The following is a 20,264-nucleotide window of genomic DNA, read 5'->3' as shown; positions in this document are numbered from 1 at the left end:
GAGGATGGGATGGGATATTTCTGACCTGATTCCGAATGAGTTTACAAAGTTTGGTGGGATTCTGTCATGAGGGGGCATTTGACAAATCTACACTTAATTTGGGAAACTGATAATAGATCTAGATATAAATGTTTTTGCGAAGTTTGGTGGGATTTTGTCAAGAGGGGGCAAAATTAGAACGGGGTGCCAAAATATTGTAAAGGCTTATAAATGAGGTGCCATATGACAAATCTACACTTTATTTGGCAAACTGATAATAGATCTAGATTTGAATGATTTTGCGAAGTTTGGTGGGATTCTGTCAAGAGGGAGTAAAATTAGAGGGGGGGTCACAAAATATTGCAAAGGCTTATAAATGTGGTGCCATTTGACAAATCTACACAAAGGTTTGCAAAAAGATTATAGATCTAGATATAAATGTTTTCGTAAAGTCTGAATGGATTTTGTCAAGTGGGGGTTAGGTTATACGACGATTGTATGTAAATACATTTGACACTTTTGAAAAAATAAAACATGGCTGGATTTCCAGCAAACTTGCGTAAGGAGCATTGGGAAGGACCTACAAGCATGGTTTTGCAAATGTGCCAGTGTTTTATTATTTGACAAGTGTCATAATGTAGCTACAAAAAATAGCGGTATACCTTTAGTGACTGAGGGGCAGCCTGTGGCCATGGGCAGTGGCCAGATTGTCAGGGTCCTGGAATGAGGTCATGATTCGGACAATCTGGCTACTTGCCATGACCACAAGTGACAAAACATAGGATTAAAGTGGCCATGTCCACTTGGGACTGGCTTTGTGGTAAAGTTATTCAAAATTAGGGTAGATCTGAAAGGGAAGAAAAATGTGCTCGTGATAATATGGTCATAGGGTATTCTTTTTGTCTTCTGCAGTCGGCCATGGAAAGCGAAGAGGGCCCTGTATGGAATCCTCGCCTTTCCTTTCCATGGTGGCCATCTTGGAAAAGGATTTTCCTTCCTACTGTAGGAAGAAAAATCCTCTTTTTTAACACCCCGGGTTCCCGCTTTGGGAACCTAGGTTGCTAATGGCCTTCATCCCCCATTTTAGGGGCTGGAATGGGGGGATAATGGTCCAGAGACCTTGTTATCCAACCTTGCTTTGCTTGTGCTGATAACTTGGGCTGCTGGGCCGGTATCCACCATTCTAGCCCCTGGAACGGAGGATGACCGCCACAATATTCCCATTAGTATAACACAAAATGCAAATGGAAATGTTGGAAAACCTTATTTAGTCTATGTACTTTACTGAGAAATATAAAGGTATATGTCGTTTGTTGTTTTTAGATGTATTTTTTTTGGCAGGAGAGCTGAGAACGAAAGGTGGGGAGGGAAATGAGGGAAGAGCAACCAAACACTAATATGGAGGGGTAGGTGGACAAGGGAAAATGTTGCACGTGTGTTATTTCTAAGTTAGGGGGCACTGTTTCTCATGCTCCTTGATTACATCAGTGGTGGTGGCTCTTGGGGAGGAGGGATTGCATTAGCTGATGCCATTTTAAGATAAATAGCAGTTTTGCTAAAGGTATGTACTGTGTACTAGATTGTTAATGGATAATGAGTAGGAATAGGTGTTGGAGCTGTGCAAGGGACATTTTGAAGTTAGAATCTACTAGATCAGTAGAAAATGCAGTTCCGAACTGTCCGCCAAGCAGAGATCTTATCGTGAAGTGCGGACGGGTTCTCAGACACGTCATCATGCCGCGCACCAGCGTATGGTCATGTGGCACTATCCGGATGGTCCGCTATGAAGTCAGAAGTTCGACGACGTCTACAGATGCAAAGCTAGTTGAAATAGTTGCAAGTAGTCTATAGAAGTGTTAAAAATTATTCTTATGGCAGAGCTTTAAGGTGAAACTTTGGAAATTGGACACAAATATTGCTAAATCGGGTAAGTATGATATTAGTAAGTTGTAGGAAAATAGCATGCACTGGTAAAAACCTATGAAATTCAATGAAAAAACTTTCTTAAAGGGACGTTATGGTTAGGTTGCACTATTAAAACCTTGGAAATTGAATGAAAAAACGTTGTTGAAGGAACGTTATGGTTAAGTTGGACAAATAAAAACCTATGAAATTTTAAGTAAAAACTTTGTTAACCGGACGTTATGGTTCCAAGTAAAACCGAAAAACCCCTGAAATTCACCAGTTATGGTAAGCTAAGCAACCATAGCTCTCGCCACCACCGTGTACTGCTAAGACTAACACCCAGGACATCAAAGAGGACATCACAAATGTCATTGATGACATTCCCTGACATTTATCTGCTAAAAGTGGTACATTTTTCACATTTAAATTGCAAAAACAAAACCGTTTTTGTGTCAGTGTTTAAAAATCCTATCTTTCACATGAAAGGGACCTTTGATTCCTTCTTCTTTTCAGCATTAAAATGCTGCTTTTCCTTTGGTACTGACAAGTAGGCCTGTTCCACATGGTCCTTCACTGTTCACTAACACACAGGCAAAGCTATTTTTGAGTCAGTGTTTAAAACCCTGCTTTTCTTGTGAAAGAGACCTTCAGTTTTCACTTGCAGCCACACATGCAAAGCCGTTTTGGTGTCAATTTGAGAAAAATCCTGCTTTTCAGGGGAACGAGACCTTCAGTTTGGGGCCTTTGAATTCACCCCACACAACAAAACCTCCTCCACAACTGCCAATCAGACTTCTGGAACATATGAGGAACCAAAACGACATTCACAAAACATATGCAACAAACTTCTCAAGTGAGTGGATGATGGCCGTCAGTCAGCTCTTATCCTCCTAGACCTGTTTGCAGCCCTTGACACTGCCAAAGACAGCATTCTGATTTTAGAACTGATTTCTTCTGCTACTGCACAAAGACGATTATAGTGAGACAACTGACTCCTTCTTTAGGAAGGTAGCACACTGAGACCCAGGGGGTGTAGAGTTACTCCTCCCATTCCAGATATACATGTGTTCACTAGTCCAACTAATAGTGATGTGCCAGCTGGACTTCCCAATAAACGCAATATACTCACACCCCCATTCAATTAGGGAAGATATCTCAGAACCAGACTAAGCTTTATAACTACCTAGATCACACGTGTTTCTGAATGAGGGAAAGTGTCCATTGCTTGAACGGGTCGAAATGTGACACTGTCCGCGTAAATAAACCATGTGGTAGCATAAACCCTTTTAAATTGCCTCCTTTAATAGGGGCAGCTCCCACACCAACATTGAAGGTCAAACATCTGGGAGCGGTTACGATGTGGAGCTTGTCTTCACACCACAGTTCAATGCCGTTGTCAAAGGAACACAGTGTCTCAGGAGCATAGTATGTGAAATGTTTTTTTTTTCCTGGGTGCAGCTAATTAAGCCAGCAACCTTAAATATTAATCCTTTCGGTCTGGTGTCGTGTTGGTGTGCAGGTTTAGGGAAGGACCAATCCCCTCCTTCCCTTGGTCTGAATATAGAAAGATTGGTACACACTTGGACTGCGTCACCCTCTTGAATGGATGAAACTTGCTCACACTTGATTTGCTATTGTCAAAACAATTCTTTATTTTCACTTGTTAATTAACTCCATTGCCCGTTTTGTTTGTTAACACGTATTTCAGCCTCTCAAGGGCCTTTTTCAAAACAGTGACAAAAGGTCTGGGCAAAAATCCTTTTTGGTAATCACAAAATTCATGTTCACATAATCATGAGTTAATCCCTTTATTTTCTTAGTGTTTCAGTCCCTTGCATCGGCTCCAGTCTGCTGGAAGGAGCATAGCTCAGGGGAAACGTGCTGCCTTGGAAGCAAGATGACGCAGAGCAACACAGGTCTGAACCCCGGGTCCGCGCTTATAAACCTCTGGTTATTAACGGTGTTGTAAACAACCAATCATAATCATTTCTAGTTATCAATCCTTTGAAAAATCCTACCACACCCTCAAATGAATCACCTGATGAAGCCCACCATATCTCTGGTGATGGTGGAAATTCACTATTGTAATGTGGTATTCTCCGGCCTCCTTAAGAAACTGGCAGATGAGTCATGAAGAGTACATATCCATGCTGTCAAACTGGCATTTATAACCCGAAGACACCGATTACATGAAGTAACACCTAACAGAAACCCGCTCAATGTGTCTTAACTCGAAAATGAGAATGTTACATCGTATGCACCATGGACAAGGCATTCTGGAGTACGGGTCCAGATTACCACAAGAAATTGCCCTCCTACTTCATTTCTCCCAGAAATCTACATTCTTTTTTTTTTTTTTTTATTGAAACATTTACTCAGTTTAAAAAAAAAAAGAAAAACTGAGTTTTATCAAAAGTAAAACGAAAATGTCCTCTCGAAAAGGAAAAGGAAAAGTCTTCACGCAACGCTACCTCACTCTCCATGTGCGTTGCGACTTTGAGTGGATGACGAAGAAAGAAAGAATGTCTATCCTTTATTGTACTTGCGATGAGGTGTTATGAGTATTTAATTCTTTCATTGCTAGCTCTATTTGTTTCGCCATTGCCACTGCCCAGTTCGTTTTCTCTCCTGAGATTAGTCTATCCCACCACTCGTCGGGCTCCAAGATCCAGGCGTTATCTAGCAAAGGGCGAAGGTAGGCTATTCTGTTTTCTCTGGTTATTGGACAGTTAATCACAAGGTGCTTGACGGATTCAATCGTATCCAGGTTTTTGCAGAGACGGCAGGACTTTGTGGTTTTAGGGTCGCGAATGGCCATGATCTCCCGCGTGGGGAGTAAGTTCAGTCTTGCTTTCAATAGAAGGTTTCTCAGTTTTTTATCCGGGAATTTTTGACAGTATTTTAGCGGCGTTTTTACTTTGTTAAAGGTCGGAGGTAGGGTGGCTAAAAGTTTGTTTTTAGTTGCCTTTTCCACTGTGGTGATCCAATCCCACTCTTCCATTTTGCGTTTGACACGGTCCGGATTTTCCTTCAGATCTTGTTCGGAGCAGGCTATTTGTGCTAGGTCGTTTCCTCTTTTCTCTGCCCAGTTGGATAGGGCAGAGCATTTCCCTTTATTCGTTTCAATCCTCAGAATTTCATATAATCGCAGGGAATCAGACATGATGATTTTTCTGAATAGCCTCATTGCGCTTTGATCCACCATGGATGTCAGTGAAACTAGGCCCAAATCTACATTCAAGAACGTTAGAGGCAGCGGCCACTTTACATGTGACTCGTGCTGGCCAACATGTGATGCAGCAATGTGTGTGAAAAAAGGCAACCCTGACCCTTTAGCTCATTTCACATGTCGACTTCCGGTATGTGTCCATCATATCATGCCTGCATTTATCTGAATATTGTCCTTGTTTGGACAGATACGGGCTCTGCGGCACAGACTGATGAAGTAAGTATCCCACGATCGCCCATCAGGCCAAGGTGTTAAACTAGAATTAAAATCAGTGGTAGAAGTGTACCGAGAAAAGTAGTGGAACTGTGGTCTCGGCAGGGGAGAGGGTAGGCGGAAGTATAGTGCACCATGTGATAAAGTGTTGCAGCCACGGCATTGCAATAGTCTAAGTGACTAATAACTAAGGCTCCTATTACAACTTTACACTTGCCCCGGGACATGAATAGACACATCCTCTGTATAGAATAGTGAATATGGTCGTAAGAAGTAGAGGAATGGTAAACAGAAAAAAATGAAAGTAGTGGAACACCGCTCCCACCCGTTCCTGCTCACTTCGATCACTGATTAAAATACAACTGTCCTTCACCAAAAGTGATCACTTCCGTTAATAAACCACAACTCTGCCCCTCGGGAAAATAAGTGCCCATAATGTTCCTTAGGCATCTTCGGTGGGCTTCAAACATTGGAACTGAAACGCCTGTTATGGATTAGACTTGGTCCTCGGGGAAGAAAGGACGAGCCGTCTTCCCAGCATGTGAACCTATGACTACCAGCAGGTCACATACAGAAATCTGCAGTAGATGCATTAACCCACTGAGCTATTGGGATAAACGCCATCATCTCCCCTGTCGCTAGCTGCACGTCATAAATACAGGATATTCATTTCCAATAAGGTTAAGTCCTATGATTGCCACAAGTTTACATACTTCAAACATGGAAACAGTAGCAATAAACGCCAGGAAGATATTACTAATTTTTTTACAACGAAAGATGGTATTTGAAGTCTGGTGAACATAAATACTGTTCGTTTTCAAAAACATGTAGAACTGTACTGATGTGGCGTGGCTGAGAATACGGTGAAACGGATTCATAAATGCGCACTTGATTTTGTTGGAGGGCTGCAGGCTGTCAGATGGCTCCAGCCCGCACTAATCATTTGAAAGGATTTGATTGGCCGGGAGCTTGGCTCGGCTCCAGGAAGGAGCCGCTATATATTCCTGAAAAGTGGAGCGCGGATCCAGAGACTCACAAAAAAGCAGAGAGGCGAGCACCCAGCGAACGGCAGCACTTCCGGGAAACAATCACCGCTACTTCACAGCCGAGCACCGTCCACCGTAAAGATGTGCAAAGGATTGGCCGCGCTGCCGCACACATGCCTGGAAAGGTGAGCGGGCACTCTGCGGGTCCAGGTTCAAGTTAGTGAAATATTGCGACTGGTCCGGGGATGCCTGCTCATCATTTAAAAGGGAGCGGGGCTATTTAGCTATTGATATGTGCTATTAATGAACTGTTCGAATAATTTCATATCCACGGTCAGCAAACGTTTGCTCATTGCGCGTGCTAAGGCGACTGGTGGGCGTCAGATGGGCGTTCGAACTAAGGTGTCAGGTGGGCGCTCCTGTTGAGGTGACGGGTGGGCGCAATATGTTTGCAAATTATTTCTTATTTGAACTGTTCATTTTTAGGGAATTGCATACTGGCGCCTGAGTGCAGAGATACCCGCGCAGAGGAAAGGTTCTGCTCACCTCCGATAGCCTGAGAGCTCCTGGCAAGAGGGTGCCAACATGACAAAAACTCCCGCATGGCACAAGTCGTTTTTTTTTCATCAAAGACCATGAGTAGAAATTAATCAAATATAAATGTCAATCCGTCGTCAGCCTTTGGATGTGCACTTGGCGTTGTGTGCTCGTCCTTGGCAGAGCCCATGGCATCCACAGAGATCCGGAGAGAGATATTAAAATGCATTTCTCCCCGCGTGATCCCGCCTGTGAGAGAATTCTTTCGCAGGACGGGTGCTATCGTCGGGACAGGCCTCGGTATTTTGAAGCTCCCGTCTCCTAGGTGTCATGCCACCTTTGTGATAGGCAGCGATCTCAATTCGCCCATTGTCGGCAGCGAGTTGCCCACCTCGTTTCCCCCTTTTTTTATTGCATTCGGAGACTTGATGCCCTTCGCATTTAAAGGCGGCATTGTAATTGCAAATAGCACAATTCTCTCTAAAAATCGGGGGCTGGAAGGGCCAGTCACACTCCACGTGTGGAATCTTGCAGACCCTGGATATTGTTGGCATCGTGTGTGATATCCCCAGATCCACTTTTAGCTGCTCCTGTGTTCTCCTCGCTCCCTTTCCCTCAGTATTTTCTCTTCTGCTTTCTTCGCAACATATTGTGCTTGCTGTGCTTTCTGCATTCCGCCCCTCTCCCGTGCACAGCAAGTTACCCGTCGCTCCCCCTCGTGTTCCTTCCCGCCGAGCCCCAGCTCCGGTGCACCGCTGCCCTCCCGCGAGGTCTCCGGGACCCGCCTTTTCCCCACAGCATCCCCTGTAGCTCCTGTTCTCCCTGCATGTTTCAGAGCGTCTCAACTCATCCGCACGGTACCTGGCTTTGGATGCACCGTTGTCGGATAGAATGTGCCCAGGGTTACCAGCATCTAGTTAGTGTCTCTCTCTCCAGCAAAGACTGTGATCTTTCGTTCATTTTGGGCTACCCTCCAGCAGTTCCTTTTACCCCAGGTTTCTGCTATATTTGCCTCACCGCTATCGAGCAGTGCCTGGTGTCTCGTGGTTCTGTTATATTGTCCCCTCTCGAGCAGTTCCTGCCCTCTCTTGTTTTTCCTACGTGTTCCTTTCTCCAGTTGTTTCTGACATCGCTGGGTTTAGCTGTATGTATCTCTCTGCTGCAGCTGTAGCTGGGATTTGTTAGATGTGCCTCTCTCCATCAGTTCTTGCTGTCACTTATGTGTGTTCACTGCAACGCTCCCCCATAGGTCTTATTGCCTCTAGATTGTGTTGTGTGTGCCTCTCTCCAGCACTTTCTGCTCTCTCTGGGTTTTGTTATATGTGCCTCTCCCCTGCAAGACTGTTTACCTCTTGTTTTTGTTATGTGTGCCTCTCTCCAGAAGTTTCTACTCTCTCTGGGTTTTGTTATATGTACCTCTCCCCTGCAGGTCCCCTTGCCTCTAGTGTTTGTTATGAGTGCCTCTCTACAAATATTCTGATGTCTGCGGTGTCTGTTATATGTGCATCTCCCCAGCACTTTATTCTTTGTCTAATTTCTCTGACATTCACCCCTCCTGCAGTTTCTGATGTCTCTTTCTGATGTCTCGTGGTTCTCTTACATGTTCCTCTCTCCAGCAGATTCTCCTGTCTTTTGGTTCTGTTATGCTTTCCTCTTTGCAGCAGTTTCTGTTCTTTCTTTTTTGTTTGTTTTATATGTACCTCTCCCCCAAAGGTCTTGTTGCCTCTAGTTTTTGTTATGTATGCATCTCTCCAGCAGTTTCTGCTCTCTCTGGGTTTTGTTATATGTACCTCTCCCCTGCAGGTCCTGTTGCCTCTAGTTTTTGCTATGTGTGCCTCTCTCCAGCAGTTTCTGCTCTCTCTGTTTTTTTATATGTACCTCTCCCCCAAAGGTCGTGTTGCCTCTAGTTTTTGTTATGTATGCATCTCTCCAGCAGTTTCTGCTCTCTCTGGGTTTTGTTATATGTACCTCTCCCGCAAAGGCCTTGTTGCCTCTAGTTTTTGTTGTGTGTGCCTCTCTCCAGCAGTGTTTGCCCTCTCTGGGTTTTGTTCTATGTAACTCTGCCCCCAAAGGTCTTCTTGCCTCTAGTTTGTGTTGTGTGTGCCTCTCTCCAGCAGTTTCTGCTCTCTCTGGGTTTTGTTATATGTCCCTCTCCCCTGCAGGTCCCTTTGCCTCTACTTGTTATTTGTGCCTTTCTCCAGCAGTTTTTGCCCTCTCTGGGTTTTGTTTTATGTACATCTTCCCCCAAAGGTATTTTCACCTCTTGTTTTTGTTATGTGTGCCTCTCTCCAGAAGTTTCTGATCTCTCTGGGTTTTGTTATATGTACCTCTCCTCTGCAGGTCCTGTTGCCTCTAGTTTTTGTTATGTGTGCCTCTCTACAGCAGTTTCTGCTCTCTCTGGGTTTTGTTATATGTACCTCTCCCCTGCAGGTCCCTTTGCCACTAGTGTTTGTTATGAGTGCCTCTCTCCAAAGATTCTGATGTTTGCGGTGTCTGTTATATGTGCATCTCCCCAGCACTTCATTCTTTGTCTAATTTCTCTGACATTCTCCCCCCTCCTGCAGTTTCTGATGTCTCGTGGTTCTCTTATATTTTCCTCTCTCCAACAGATTCTCCTGTCTTTTGGTTCTGTTATGCTTTACCCTTTACAGCAGTTTCTGCTCTCTCTGTTTTTTTATATGTATCTCTCCCCCAAAGGTCTTGTTGCCTCTAGTTTTTGTTGTGTGTGCCTCTCTCCAGCAGTTTCTGCACTCTCTGTGTTTTATTATATGTACCTCTCCCCTGCAGGTCTTGCTGCCTCTAGTTTGTTATGTGTGCCTCTCTCGGGCAGTTTCTGCTCTCTCTGGGTTTTGTTATATGTACCACTCCCCTGCTACTCCCTTTGCCTCTTGTCTTTGTTTTGTGTGTCTATATACAGTAGTTTCTGCTCTCTCTTGGTTTTGTTATATGTACATCTCTCCTGAAGTTTCTTTTGCCTCTTGTTTTGCTGTGTGCCACTCTCCAGCAGATTCTGATGTATGTGGTGTCTGTTATATGTGCCTCTCCCCAGCAGTTCATTTTTTGACTATTTTCTCTTCCATTCACCCCCCTCCAGCAGTTTCGGATGTCTCGTGGTTCTCTTATATTTTCCTCTCCCCAGCAGTTCCTGCTCTCTCTGGGTTGTGTTTTATGTACCTCTCCCCTGCAGGTGTTTTTGCCTCTAGTTTTTGTTATGTGTGCCTCTCCAGCAGTTCCTGCTCTCTTTCGGTTGTGTTATATGTACCGCTCCCCTGCAGGTGTTTTCGCCTCTAGTTTTTGTTATGTGTGCCTCTCCAGCAGTTCCTGCTCTCTTTCGGTTGTGTTCTATGTACCTCTCCCCTGCAGGTGTTTTTGCCTCTAGTTTGTGTTATGTGTGCCTCTCCAGCAGTTCCTGCTCTCTTTCGGTTGCGTTATATGTTCCTCTCCCCTGCAGGTGTTTTTGCCTCTAGTTTTTGTTAAATGTGCCTTTCTCCAGCAGTTTCTGCTCTATCTGGGTTTTGTGATATGGGCCTCTCCCCTGCAGGTGTGTTTGCCTCTACCTTTTCCTATGTGCGCCTCTCTCCAGCAGCAGTTTCTTCTCTCTCTGGGCTTTGTTATTTGTGCAACTCCCCTGCGGGGGATTTTGCCTCTATTTTTTTATGTGTGCCTCTCCAGCAGTTTCTGCTCTCTCTGGGCTTTGTTATATGTGCCTCTCCCCGGCCCGTGTTTTTGCTTCTAGTTTCTGTTACGTGTGCCGCTAGCCAGCAGTTTCTGCTCTTTCTGGGTTTTGTTATATGTGCCTCTCCCCTGCAGGTGTTTTTGCCTCTAGTTTTTGTTGTCTGCGCTTCTCTACAGCAGTTCCTATTGTCTTTTGATCCGTTATGATTTCTCTCGTTCACCAGTTCCGGCTTTCTCTGATTTCTCTTACACTTGTCTCTCCCCGTCCCTTTCCTTCCACCTTAGGTCTCAGTCATGTGTGATTCTCTTCAGGGTGGCTGTTTCACATACATGTTACTATTCCACTGTAGGGGTTGGTTTCCCTGGTTTAAGATACGTGTGCCTCTCTCTCCAGTACTTTTCAATATCTCCGATATCATTGCCTGATTCCAGCAGTTCTTGTTATGTCTGATTTTTTAACCACATTACTTTCCCCAGAAGTCAATGGGGTCCTTGCATTAGGGTACACACGCTTCTCTCTAGAAATCCACGTCGCTGCATTGGAAGAACTGTTGCCATTTGATACTGGAAAATATACATTTCAAGTCATTCTTTAATCCCCACATTTTACTGCAACCAAAGCCTTGTGTTTTGAGCAATGAGTGTAAAGAACAGCACATACTTGTGGCCGGAATCTGGAATAACACTGGAGGAGATCAATTTTTGAGGCACTCAAGAATGTGTTAAATTGCCAGGACACCGAACGGTTTAGCTACTTCGTCCATACAGAAACACAACTGTGGCACGTTGGTCATCACAAATACTGCATATTCCCTTGTTGTGTGAAATTAGGGTTGCATTCTTGGTTAGAAAGTATTTATCGGTCTTGAATATATAAACGCCTCTTCAAAAACCAGTGATGTGTTTCAACCCAATAATATTGGTCTGGGAGAAAAACAAATATATATGTATTCTTTCCTGAAGAGATATCAACTGCCTAAGCCACATTTCTATTCTAGTTTCTGTAGTTGGCCGCCAAAGGGGGAGATGAGGAGTTGCTACATTGCAACTGTATGTTTTTATGTCCTGTAGGTAGATGTTATATGCACAAATGATTAACTCATTACTGAAAGAGACCGACACATGTGATGCCCCACCAAGATCATGTCAGTCTACATTGACAATTAACATGCGCATAGACTGAGAAGCAGTTCATGGTGTCGACGCTGTTTGGAAGTGGTGAGAAGTACACTTTACGATTGCTGCAGATCATTGTATGTTGATGACTTCAGCTGTTGTAGATATGGAGGTGGACTGTAGCAGGGATTTTTTGAAAACGAGGAGCTCCCCAACAGCTGTTGTCATCATTCCATACACCTCAAATGGGTGTAGGAATACTGGCCTTGGCTCTTCTAAAACAAAGCCACGCTATGTATGTCCCCTGATTATTCTTTCTGCACATTCATCCCACCATTTGTGTCTGTGGCCATTTATGTCTTTGGAGTGTTACAAACATGGGGAAAACTAAACACTTTTGAAAATCAATTACAAAACATTGGACAATCGTAAAATTACCTGGATCACCTATAAAGAAATTCGAATTAGAAAAGAAACTTTTTCTTGAAAGTTGGGTTTTATTATTGAGCCAATGATAGTGTGCAGGGGACGCAAGTTCTCAAATTAGGGAACTTTTATTTTCTAAAGCTTCCCGTATACAGCCCATATGCCAGGGTTGTAGTGTCTCCTCTGTACCTCACAAATCTACAGATACTTTCTCCATTCTCCTGTCTATGGATAAAGATCGAATGAATTCACATCAATAGCAGCAAAACAAAAAAGAGTGCACGGTATATTCGGAACGAAAACTAAAAAACATCCATCAGTTAAAAACGGCTATGCAAGATACTTAAATTATGAATCAAAATTGCTCTACTTTACATAAATACATCCATCTGTTCTGCTTGCCTTCTGAGTAACTTTTAAAGAGTGCTTATTCGTTGCTGTCTGGTCTTCTCATTGCCAGTTTTTGCCTTTCCTAGCCGTTTGAACGTTTTTCTTTTTTAAATGGCACAGTGATGCATAGAAAGTGACAACAGACAAAGACGGTCAGGCCCATATAGTATAGCCATTTCACTGTCTGCTACAATGCTCTAGACTAGACCTGTTCGATGGCTCTGTTTTGATCCAAGTACTATTCTTATTCAGATGTGACAGTACTGGAATGCCTAGGCCGATTTGTTGGACCGCTCAACTGTCTCCTACTGGGAGGGACAGTTTTACTTTACAAATCTAGAATGTGTAAGTGAGAATATGTAATTTTTTTTCCTTGTCCCTCAAATATCCCTCTTAAACCATTTAGTCTACGTAGAAGTTAAACTGATCCGCTTCTTTTAATAAATGTACTCCTTTAATAAGAGGAAGTATGCCTTTGATATTTTTCTATTTCCATTCCATGACTGCACCTTACTTACCATGATCTCATTGATGTGGTATAACTAGGTCAACTATGTCTCCAGAGTGGCCACCAAGGGGACAATTTTATAAGTGGCCTGCTCTTTGCAGGGCTTTAAGTGGGCCAGGGCTAGCTTGGTGGAGCCCTGGCCGTCTGCAAAAAGTGCTCCCAAGCCAGGGCTCTGCCAGGCTCCCCTGACTAGTCCTAGGTGTACCAACCCACTCAGGCATCCCTTTCACTCCACAGAGCAACATGGTTAAAGGGCTGCATGCAGGGGTCAGTGCTTATGATAAGAACAAGGTGTTATGGGAGCACCAAGAGTATGATAACAGTACTACTGCATCTCCCTTTGTCCATGGCACACTCAATATACTTGATAACCAATCATCACTTTTTGAAAATGTGTCACCCTTTGCTAAGTTCTCACTGCTGTTTGAATGCTACCTAATGGGGTAATGGTTGTTCCCTATTCATGTCAATATGCACTTAGATGTTTCAGCTAGAATTACGTATTTAGAATTACTTTCATCAGGCTTCAATTGCTAGACCAAATTGTATGTAGGTTCAAGTTTGAGCAAACATCTGACAACGTAATTCCACTTATTTGGAGTGGAGCCCTTAAACACAGTGCATGTTTTCGGAGTATTTTGCAGGAACATTGCCATTCTGAAACATGACATGCGCCAAAGAACTTGAGCATAATTCGATAACCCCCTCACCTGCTTCACAGCTTTCCTCCTTCCCCATCATGTTACTTCGTGCCCGTATCTTTCGGGCCGAATCTAGCTCACCTCGTAATGCTTGCCCTCTCAAGCTCTTGAAACTCTCTTCTGAAGTCTTGGAGGAACCTCTTCCATGACCCTGCAGTAATTCTCTCAGCTCAGACTCGGCCCCGGGTCAACTTTAAATCGGCTGTTGTCTGCCCACTCCTCAAAAAGCTTTCACTCAGATCAGCTGTGCTATGTCCTATCTCTCAGCTGCCTGCTCCTTCTAAGATACGGGTAGCCCAAGAAACCACTCACCTTCAAGCCTTTTTCGAAGAGTACCAACTCCTTCACTCACTTCAGGCAGGCGTAAGTCAGGGCTTCTTGCAGTATTTGACCATCTTCACACAACCCTTAGTAAGAGGACTGTAGTAGAGCTAAATCGATTAAGAAAAGTTAACATTGTCTGCATTTTAATAGAGTTGTTCAGACCGTTGATATTCCATGAAATGCACTTTAACCGCATTTTATGAGAACATAGATATAATAGTTGCCGACTGTGATATGCAAGAACAGCAGCATATGAATCATGCACCGTGTCAACGGAGAGTGAATCATGACTAATTTGGCAAGAGTAAACCAAGCCAAACCACTGCCTGAAGATAAAAACAAGAATGAATAGACGTGTGGTAACATGAGGGAAACAAACAACAAAGCAACTTGGACAGGATAAACCACCGAACAACAATCAACAGAAAAATAATCACGGAACGTTTTATGATGGGGTTTTGCCATAATAAAGTGGTTCTGATAATATTTCAGTGACTAGAGTCCAAGTTAAAACATGGCAGAGAAAAGGAGTATGGGGTGCCAGAAGGATTAGCACCCACAACCACCACACACCTCTGACTAAGCTTATTTTACAGTAGTGTTGTGCTAACATAACAATAAGTATACTAAGAGAATGAGTAGGAACTAGAAGGCACACTTGTGTAGAATGATGAATCATGTTTCAAGTGTTTGCATCAGAGCTAGATAGCAAAGGATTTTCACAAAGTTGAGAAGTATCCATGTCATCCATTTGACAAGAAGTGAAAATTGTTTGGAATTAGCAAGATCATCAAACCAGGAAGCATGATCTCTGAAGGGTACTTTAAAGGCACATGGGAGAACAAGGACATAGCAAGCATTACACTGCCTTAAAGCATTGCCACATCGTCTGCAATGACTTATGTGCAGCTAGCCCAGATCAATTTTTTAATTTAAAGAAGATTATGGCTTTGGAGGTTGACTTCCTCTGACTATTGCTGGTTGTCAGACCAGACCAATGTACTCTATGTACATTTAGTGATCTGAATTTACAAAGGCCTAGGAATTTGGGTAGTGTATTTTCAGGAGCACGACTGGATCATCTCTCTATGCTCGTACAGACGTCTGCCTAGACATGGAGAAAGTGAGTAGATATTGCTTTTGACACTTCCAAGCACTATAATTCAAACAAATTAGAGTATCTGAGATAGAGTTTCAAAATTACAAGGTAACATTTATTTTGCACATATCATACACTCGACTGGATTTCAAGTTTAAGCACAACCAGTATTTCATGGAAAGTGGAGAAGTGAAGTGCCTGAATAGTACACAGCATCTCCTTTTTTTTTTACAAAAAATGAATCCTGCATCAACATAGGTCATTTGATATTCATTTGCAAGAGTAACAACAAAAATATGTTCAGACTAAATACACAATAATATCCTAATCCCTGGAAGGCAGAACAAATTGCATATTCAACAGATGTTATTGTTATGTCAAAAGTCCTTTTGTTTATGGCCTTAATTACAAGCTCTTTCTGTCAGTTCATGGATGGTGACATGTTTGAGGCCTTAAACACAGGATCCACTTGCCTTCTGTTCCAACAATGGTCAACCTATTTGCACAACCACTGCATATTACCACACATGTGGCTTCTCCACATGTGCTGTAATACGCACTGTATCAGTATTTAAAATTTGCATTGTGAAAACTAGGCCTTTTTCTCCCCTTTTAGGATTCTCAAACTTAGGTGGCTTCTCCACATGTGTTGTAATACGCACTGTATAACTATTTAAAATTTGCATTGTGATAACTTGGCCTTTTTTCTCCCCTTTCAGGATTCTCAAACTTAGGTGGCTTCACACCGGTTCTAAAGTTGAGCATTTGTGAGCTCTTTAACCCTGAGAGTCTATCCTATTGCGCAACTTGATTGTCGCTCCTTAAGTTGTCTGCCTACTCTCGCCAGTGTCTCCCCCTCTCCTTCCATCCCATCCTCTCCCACCTACTCTATGGTGCTCTCTGTCTCTCCTATCTTCTCCAACTGCTTCTCTATTGACTATCCAGCTCTCCTCACTAAATCTGGTAGGAAGAAGTTTTAAAAGGACATCAGGGTCTCCAACCCAGGCCTCCCTATCGCTGACACCTACACCAGTGCCTCCTCCTAGGAAACTCTTACCGACATCCTCTTAGTCGTGCCTTCACCTGATTTATGGACCTGTCATATGGTCTCTGTGCTCTCTCCTTTCTCCTCTTCTCCCATTAATGGTGGCACACATTGGGATGCCCTCCTGGCCTCCTTCCATTCCTCCAAGGTCATCATTAAAGTTTACTCTAATGGGACCGTCTTGGTCCAAGGCCCTCTGGCCAGCCTTCACCTCTTTGATAGATGCTTTCCGTGCCTCAGCAACTTCCTTTCCTCTCCGGCTGTCCCCCCTCCCCTTTCCTTGGCTACCTTGCCTTCGTCCTCCCTCTCTGCCCCCTCGCGGTCTCCTTCCACACCTCTGCTGGGCATACCTCTGATCTGTACCCCTCCCCAGAAGTCCTTTAACGATGGCAACTTTCTCCACATTGTCACTCTTAAATCTTGCTCTGCTGTCAAACATTCCTCTGATATCAACCGCCTTCTTGAAGAACTTTACCTCGATGTCCTCGGTCTCACTGAGACATGGTTTGCGGCCAGATCTGTCACCAGCTTTGACACACTCCTACCTGACGGCTACAAGATCCTCTCTGCACCCAGGCCCAACCGCTCTGGTGGGGGTGTAGCCCTTATCTTCCCTGAGTGGATTCCTGCCTCTGTCAATCCTATGCAAACCTACTCCTCTTTTAAATGTCTCGTCTGCAGGCTCTCTCTCTCCCCCAGCCATTCCCTTACTGTGGCTACTATCTATCGGCTACCTGGTCAGATTTTTTCCTTCCTCTCTGAGTGGACGGACGTCTCCTCCTCACTCCTGGCCTCAACCACCCAACTCCTCCCTTGGAGACTTCAACATCCACCTGGATGCCTTTTGTCCCCCCTCTGGACTCTTTCGGGACTCTGCGACTCTCCCTCACTCACCATTCTCCCCTCTAGCCCGATTCATTCGGCAGGGCACACTCTTGATGTTCTGATCCCCTCAAACCTCCCCCTCTCTGTCCCTCTCTCCACTCCTCTTTCCTGGAGTGATCACTTTCTCCTATCCTCCCACCTCAATCTCCCTACTCCTCAGGCCAAGCCACCTCCATCACTGCCACCCATCTTCTTGGTCATCCGACCCATGAAGCGTGTATCAGTTGAGGCTTTCGCCACCACTTTCTCACCCCCCCTAACCCATTTGGCTGACTCTCACCCTGACACAGCCCTCTCCACGCTCCACTCTTCTATATCTGATACTCTTGATATCCTTGCCCCTGTCATGAGAATCTGCCTGAAGCCCAAAGCCAAGTGTAACTCCTGGTATGACTCAGACATCGTCACCCTAAAATGGAAGTGTAGGGTGGCTGAGAGGAAATGGCTTGCTTCATGTTCATCCTCTGACAAACTGGCCTGCCGCCTGCTGCAAAGGCAATACCAGCTCTCTGTCCTCACCAAGAAGAGATCTCATATCCAATCCCGCATCTCTGCGGCATCTAACAACTCAGCTGAACTCTTTAAAATCTGCAAGGAACTGGCCAATCCTGCCGCAGTCTCTACCTCTGCTATCCCCTCCCAGGCCCTCTGCTCGGCACTGGCTTCTCACTTCATTTAAAAAACTCAGGACATCCTGTTCTCACTCTGCTCCTATCGCCTGGGGCCGCAATACCTTCAACTCGCTCTTCCTAAATATATTCCTTCTCGAGCTCTTCGCTCATCTGCCTCCAACTCGCTCAGGGTCAGTCGCTTCTCCAAGCAACGAGTTGGTGGTAGATCTCTCTCTTCAGCAGGGGCCTCCCTCTGGAACAGCCTTCCTGCCACCCTGAAGCTTGAGGAGAACCATCTCTGGTTCCGGAAGCACCTCAAAACCTTCTTCTTTGCTTCTGCTTTCTCTCCCCCTCTCCCCTGCTGAATTCCTGCCTGAAACTGCACTGGTTACCTGGCCACCCTTTCTGATCTCGGGCACCGGCCAAGCCAGTTGCACACCTGCTCTGACTCCCTGGCAACCCCTGCACCTGGGGACAGTTTTCTGTATCCCTACAGTCCCCCTGCCAGCACTTATGTCTGCACTTCCTTGCACTTGCCACCAGCTGGCCATTTTATTTATCTTATTTATTCTACTATCCCATGTACTGCACTTTCCCCGCTCCCTTGCCCCTCACACTTTTTCCCTTTCACCTTTCCCATGCACTTGCACAATCTGAATGACACCTGGCCTAGTAAGACCGTTGTCTGTCTTCCCTTTGGACCCCCTCCCTTGCATCGTCGCGCCTTGAAACACTTGTGTATAGGCACATTATAAATGCCATATCATATCATAACCTTTAAAGATACCTTTTGTGCGTTTAACAAAGTGGAAGTGCGGAACACTATGACTCATTGTATAACTAACCTTTGCTTAGTGCAGCCAGTTATTACATAACGTTTAGTTAAAAGTATAGAGCTATATTGGACCAGTCTTTCCTTCTTCGTGAAATAGGAATACCTGTCCTTAATGTTATTCAACCTAAGCTTATCAGTGAAAGCCAGGCAGCTGATACATGTCATCTACACTGACCCAGCCTTTAATGACTGACAGAGGAAGCCATGAACACATTTTTTGTGTTTCTACTCATTGACTGACAAATGCGAACCCATTTTGAATTTTACTAAAATAACGTGATTTTGATTGCAAAAAGGGATTAGCTTAGGGCTAGAGAAAGATGCATATTATTATTATATTCTAACACTTTGAATGAGTATAATGAAGAGGTCTAATAAAGCCCACCTACATTGATGAAACAGCAACTGCCTGGTTTAGATTGGATGATTGCAGGTAAGTTTCATGGTGGTGTACACCACTTTTTAAAGATTGGTCCAAGACAGCATAAAAGGTGATATCTAGAATATGTGTACCTTGCTGTACAGAATTGTGAGTATTAGCCTCTGTCCCACATAGACATAATTGTGAAGATTAGCCTCCATCATATCTAGACAGAATTGTGAAGTTTAACATTGTGCCACATCTAGACAGGTTTGTGAAGATTAGCATGCGTCACTTCTAAATAGCAATACCACTAACCAACCCCACTGAACAATCTCAACCCTCTGCATACACCTCTCACACTCTACACAAACACAACCATACCTCCAAAGCACTACAAACTGCACACACTTCACTTCACCGCAACAGCAAAACATACCTCACATAGCCTCGCACGACAACACATGACGGGTACCAACCGAAAAGCACAGTGTTAACCAAACTGAGGCTGCCAACAGCACATCACAGCTCTCTTGCTCTTTTTCCCACTCAGCCTTACTAATCCATACCACCCTCTGTCCTTTTCAGATCCACCAGAGCGCCAGGGGACCACTCCTGTGGTGATAGTGCACGGTATAAATATCCTTTAACATTAACATTAGCATTAACAATATGTAACATGTGAAAACAAATGCTCTATTATTTAAACTACCTATCTGCATCTGTTTTGAGGAAAAAATCAAATCTCAATTTGCAGATGAAATAGCACAGTGTATTTAGCTACACTTTTCACATTTTGAATGAATCACATATGTATACAATACGTGTTTCACATTTTGTGTTTGATTCATATTTGTATTGTTAAAAACACAATCACATACTAATGGATATTTTCAAAAGTAACAAAATATATAACAACCAAATATCGAACACCCATGTGTGATGAGATACAAGGCAAGTGTGACAGACAAATAAGACAATGAAAAGCGAGCTCTAAAATACTAAATATCGAAATGAAGTGCTCTAAAAACAGCGCAATTAATGTGTGCAATTTGTCCAAGGTTGACGCATATCACTGTGTTTCGGCGGGTAGAGATGTATAGCCTTCTTCAGGACCAAGTACCCTGGTTAATGTAACGCAAAGGAAGGAAAAGAGGGGGAAACACATTACCCACTGACCTATCACCTGCCAATGATATATTCCAGAAAATAGGCAACCACTGGGCATTTCACCAGGTTCCTTAGATTTCAAAACGACCCAGCTCGGATGCTACTAGTCATCTAATGGCTCAACAGAGTTGCTCTTGATCTTGCTCTATGTATCCATTCTAGGGAGAGGAGATATATAGTAATGAAACCAGGGCCTTTGTCCCTGTTCCAAGCATAAAGCAATCATGTCACTTTTTGGAGAGACATTTTTCATGTACAGAGAGAAAGCG

At 44.0% G+C, this 20,264-nt stretch overlaps 1 protein-coding gene across 1 annotated transcript in view; it reads left to right on the top strand.

Moving 5' to 3' along the window:
• Positions 1-6,273: 6,273 nt before the first annotated feature.
• Positions 6,274-20,264, top strand: part of LOC138538382 (regulator of G-protein signaling 5-like) — a 270,644-nt gene continuing 256,653 nt past the window's right edge. Inside the window, exon 1 of the mRNA XM_069641526.1 lies at positions 6,274-6,497. Within this exon, the coding sequence (XP_069497627.1) occupies positions 6,454-6,497 (44 nt within the window). The 5' untranslated portion in view covers positions 6,274-6,453. The remainder of the gene's footprint in view (positions 6,498-20,264) is intronic.

This window comes from Ambystoma mexicanum, chromosome 1q (assembly GCF_040938575.1).
Source record: "Ambystoma mexicanum isolate Mex_15411 chromosome 1q, UKY_AmexF1_1, whole genome shotgun sequence".
Lineage (NCBI taxonomy): Eukaryota > Metazoa > Chordata > Amphibia > Caudata > Ambystomatidae > Ambystoma > Ambystoma mexicanum.
This window is presented reverse-complemented; position numbering and strand designations above follow the sequence as displayed.